A 4,970-nucleotide genomic window follows, 5' to 3' on the forward strand; every position below is an offset into this window, starting at 1 on the left:
TATTTGTGTTACCTCCAGACCTTGGATTTATCTTGGTTTGAAGACAGAACATATTCCTTTTCATCCTGACAGATATATAACATTGACTCACAAAACACAAAGGGGGTTTCCTTTCTCATGAACCTGCAATGTAATTGCTCTAAGACAATTTCCTCTAATTTTAATTCATGAATTATTGTATAATGCCAATCTTTTTTATTTTTTTCAACCAGAGTTTATTATTTCAACCAGAGTTTTGACCACTATATGCACCCCAGAGCAACAAAAATGTCACCTCATTTCTAGATGCAGAAAAATCTAGGCCAATCAATGCCTGATGCCGTCTGCACCTGATGACTGATTCCACATGGGTTAAGGTAAGTACATATTTTTTTTTGTTTTCTACGAGGAGACCATTATTACAGTTGAAGGGGAACATAAACTAAGAGGGGAAACTATTTGGGCAGAATAAACTATATTGGGTCACTATTGGGCACAGTAAGCTATGAGTGGGTCACTATTACAGTTGAGGGGGATTATAAACGATGAAGGAGCACTATGGACTATGGTACAATAGAAACTATTAAGGACACTATAAAATATAAGGGCATCACTCTCGGGCATAATAAACTATGAGGGGTCACTATTACAGCGAAGGGGGCACTGGGAGCACTATAAACGTTGAAAGTGCACTATGGTACATTATATGTACATTATTGGTGGGGCACTGTTACATATGAGGGGGTCACTATGGGTCATAATTTACTAATTTACTATAAGGGGTAACTAATAGAGATGAGGGGATCACTAGGCACTATAAACTATGACAGGACACTATAAACTATGAGAGGACACTATTAACTATGAAATGGTCTCTTTGGGCACTACAGACTATGAGGGGACACTAAAACTTAGGAGATGCCACTGTTATATATTAGCCAGCACAAATATGTTCATTTTTATCATGTGCGGGAACAAAGGGAGTTGTTATTGTTCTGAGACAGAAAGGGGGTATTATTAATAATAGTACTCCTTTACTACTCCCAAAACATTAATAACAACCAACTTGCTGCCCTAACCCAAAAATATCCACCTTTATTGCTTTGTTATTTTCTAGTAGACACAACGAGGACATTATTCCTTCTTAGAGGGCATAAGGGCTACATTATTATAATGTGAGGGCACAAAGGTGGGCATTATCTCTATGTAGGGCATAGTGGTGGGCATTGTTACTGTGTGGATCATAAAGGGGCACTGTTACACCACTATTTTAAACAGTTTTTTGAATTAGGGTAGGAGCATGTGGGGACTATAAGTCAGGTACAAAAGATGGAACTATTTCTTTGTAGTGCATAAAGTGGTTTGATTGTAGGCCTAGTTCACACAGTCAGTATTGCGACAAACCTATTAATCATTTTATTCAGTCCCATTGCCAAAAGTGTATAAAATCTAGCACCTAGCTATGCAGTCTTTCTTTGAAACAATAGGTGATTCTAAATAGCTTATTCAATTCCAGTGAGTTACTGTAATAGAGTGCTACCCTTGCAAGAAGTCAGTTTGTTAAATTTCTTCCCTCCTAGATATTCCACTATCAACTGTGAGTGGTATTATTGCAAAGTGCAAGCATTTAGGAACCACACCACAAAGAGGCAGACCAGGTAAAGTTACATAGTCTTCAACTCTCTGCTGACTCTATATCTGCAGGGGTTCAAACCTCCTCTGATATTAATTCAGCTTGCCTGGTATGAAGGTGGAGAGTATAGGAGTGGTAGTGCAGATGATAGTTGTAGTAGTCATGGTGGTTGTATTCTTCCTGAGTCCGTGCAGCTAAATTGATGGAGTAACCTTTAGTGTGGTATAGTATAATGATGAGAATGGTCTTGATGTAACAGATCCACAGTACTTTACTGAAGCTGGTCAACAGGTGATCCGCACAAGCACTGTTCACCCGGAATGCAGTCTTTACAACTGACTCAAGTAACTCAAGTATATGATATCCACAGTATCCTCAAGGGAATACAGTCTCTGAACAGGGGCGCCGTCCTGTCATTTGGTTATGGTGGACAGCCAGGGGCGTAGCTATAGGGGGTGCAGAGGTAGCAGTCGCTACCGGGGCCAGGGGCCTGAGGGGGCCCAAAGACCCTTAAGACCCCATAAGGAGACACCAGTATTATAGAAAGTGCATGCTGGTCAAGTTATAGCTCTGGCTGTAGGGAAGGGCTTGGGTCAAGAATTTGGCATGGGGGGGTGGGTTGGGGTGGTGGTCTACTGTTTAATTTTTTGCCGCAGGCAGCATGAAGGCTTTCCAAGCCACAAAACACTCAGGGAAGGGGGGGGGGGCAAGCTGAACCTTTAGACCAGGGCCCATGAGCCTTTAGCTACGCCCCTGTGGACAGCTTGTAGCTTATAATGTTCCCACCACATGCAGAGGAGGCTATAGCCAGAATAGCAGTGATTACCTTCCTTGCCAAAGTAGTCTGCAATCCCTTTGTGTCAGCTAAACCTTCTGTATATCTTTTCCCTTCTAAGGGCTGGTGCATAAACTTCTTGTAGTCTGAAGGGTAGTAGAATCTTCCTACTGGATCTGCTCCTTGATGTTCTGAGGTGTTCACTCCTCAGCAGTCAGCCATAGACGCTAGGCCAGTGGTTCTTAACCTTGTTGGAGGTACTGAACCCCACCAGTTTCATATGCGCATTCACCGAACCCTTCTTAATTGGAAAAATTAAATATGATTTTTTCAAATTCAAAACATAGGTATATATTTATACATAGGTGCACAAAGTGAATAAAACCATTAAAGAACAAAACCATTAAGAACAAAGAACAAAACCATTAAAACATGATTTTCACACAAAAATAAAAACATAATAATGAATATTTACTGCAAATCAGTGTGACTTCTGCTGTTGTCTTTCAGAGACCAGGTCAGAAATGCGCTGCTTTACCTTGGCAATGGCCACTCTCATGTCATTTTTGCAACAAAGTCTGTTCCTTTTCTTCATTTTTATGTCCAGCATCCTTGAAAAGGATTGCTCGCAAAGATATGTTGTAACAAACGGTATGAAAAACTCCAGAGCTTTCTTAGCAATAACAGGGTACGTTACCATTTGTTGACACCAAAACGTTGAGAGCGTTGTTGTTCTGAAGAGTTGCTGTTGAACGTGGCTCTGCTGAAGTTCAATGATTTCATCGAGGTATTCATTATTGACATCTGTTGTCTCAACACTAAATGTGAACGGCTGTCTCACCCATGCTGGATATGACTCTCTTGTAGGGAAGTATCCATCAAGAGACGTTGCAAGCTCATCTAAGTGCGTGGCAATTGCTTGCTTCAGTTCCGTGGGTACAGAAATGTCTCCGATTCCAGATACATCTTCGATCTTACTTACACAGTCGTCTAGCAGGGGAAAGTTTGTGAAGTTATCGTTCTCTATTCGTCGTTTCCATAACGGTAGCTTTTTTTGAAAAGCCTTCAGGTTTTCTTCCGCTTCGATGATGTTGACTCCACCGCCCTGCATCTGTTGATTGAGATGATTTAGAGCTGCAAAGATATCAGTCATGTACGCTAAAATGAGAATGAACTCAGAATCTTTGAAGCAATCTGCATGACAATGTTGGTGCTCTTGCAAAAACAGGGCTAATTCCACACGCACGGCAAAAACACGATTCAACACCTGTCCCCGGGAAAACCACCGAACGTTGGAATGGTACAGAAGTACCTCAAATTCAGATCCCATTTCTTTACACAGCTCCCTGACGATGCGGTGCCTCAGAGCACTATTTCGCACATAGTTCACATATTCTACTACAATTTTTAATACTTCTGCCAGTTTTGGAGGCAAGGTTTTTGTTGCCAATGCATGCCTATGCAGAATACAATGCGTAACAATGATGTGTGGTGCATCGGCTTTCACTAGCGCACCAAAACCAGACTTTCTTCCCAGCATGGCTGGAGTTCCATCCGAACAAACTGCAGAAACCATATCCCACGAAAGATTGTTGTCTTTGAAGAAGTCATCCACAAGTTTCTTCACATCGGCTGCCTTAGTTGTTGTTGTAAGAGGCTTACAAAATAAAAACTCTTCCTTTATCACGTCGTCTTTCACATAGCGCACGAATACTGCAAGCTGGCTTAGATTGGAGACGTCTGTGGTCTCGTCGAGTTGAAGGCTGAATTTTGCCGGGCTTGAAATCAGATCTGCAACTATTTGAGCCAAGATGTCTTTGCTCATGTCCTCTATTCTGTCGCTGATGGTGTCATTTGAAAGAGGAATTTGGGATAACTTAACTTCAGCTGCTTTTCCCAGCATGATATTCGCCATCTTCAACACAGCTGGTTTTATGAGTGTTTCACCAATGGTGTGGGGTTTGCCCTGCTTTGCGATCAGGTAAGCAACTTCGTACGATGCTATGAGGATCGGTTTGTTGATGGGTACAAAGCCGAGAACAGGCAGACTAGCCTTTTCATCGAATCTGGCTCTCCTCACCTTGAATTCAGTGAGCGTTGTGTTCTTGTATTTTCCATCTCCATGCAGCTTAAGGAAGTGTTCTCTTAGTTTTGCCGGTGCTAGACTAGAATTGCTCAACTTGGCATTGCAAATCATACAGTTAGGACGCTGACTCCCATCACGTTCCGTTATACATGTGAATCCATATTGTACATATTCGTCCGACCACTTTCTTTTTTTGCTCGACATAGTTAGTATGAAGGGATAGGCCAAGCGATGTTGCGTGATCACCTGCAGCCAATGATGGACAAGCGGGGCGAGTCGGGTGTGTGTCTTGACCTCCAGGGCCGGACTGGGGATACAAAGCAGCCCTGAAAAAAAAATCTATGTCAGCCCCATAAGTCACTGCGCCTAATATACTACTGCCCCCCCTCTCCACTATCTAATACACTGTTGCCCCCTCCCCACCACCCCCAATACACTGCTGAACACCCTCCCACCCCCCTAATACACTGCTTATCCCCTCCCACCCCCTAATAAAC

At 42.5% G+C, this 4,970-nt stretch overlaps 1 protein-coding gene across 1 annotated transcript; it reads right to left on the minus strand.

Moving 5' to 3' along the window:
• Positions 1-2,868: 2,868 nt before the first annotated feature.
• On the minus strand, positions 2,869-4,677 carry LOC121004664 (protein ZBED8-like). Its single transcript, XM_040436958.1, has one exon. The coding sequence runs from the start codon at positions 4,675-4,677 to the stop codon at positions 2,869-2,871; it is 1,809 nt and encodes a 602-aa protein (XP_040292892.1).
• Positions 4,678-4,970: the final 293 nt, after the last annotated feature.

The sequence above is a fragment of the Bufo bufo genome, chromosome 1 (genome assembly GCF_905171765.1).
Source record: "Bufo bufo chromosome 1, aBufBuf1.1, whole genome shotgun sequence".
Classification (NCBI taxonomy): domain Eukaryota; kingdom Metazoa; phylum Chordata; class Amphibia; order Anura; family Bufonidae; genus Bufo; species Bufo bufo.

Bases quoted from the DNA above. Each gene is read 5' to 3' on its own strand.
- LOC121004664 (XM_040436958.1), bottom strand. From the start codon at position 4,677: ATGTCGAGCAAAAAAAGAAAGTGGTCGGACGAATATGTACAATATGGA.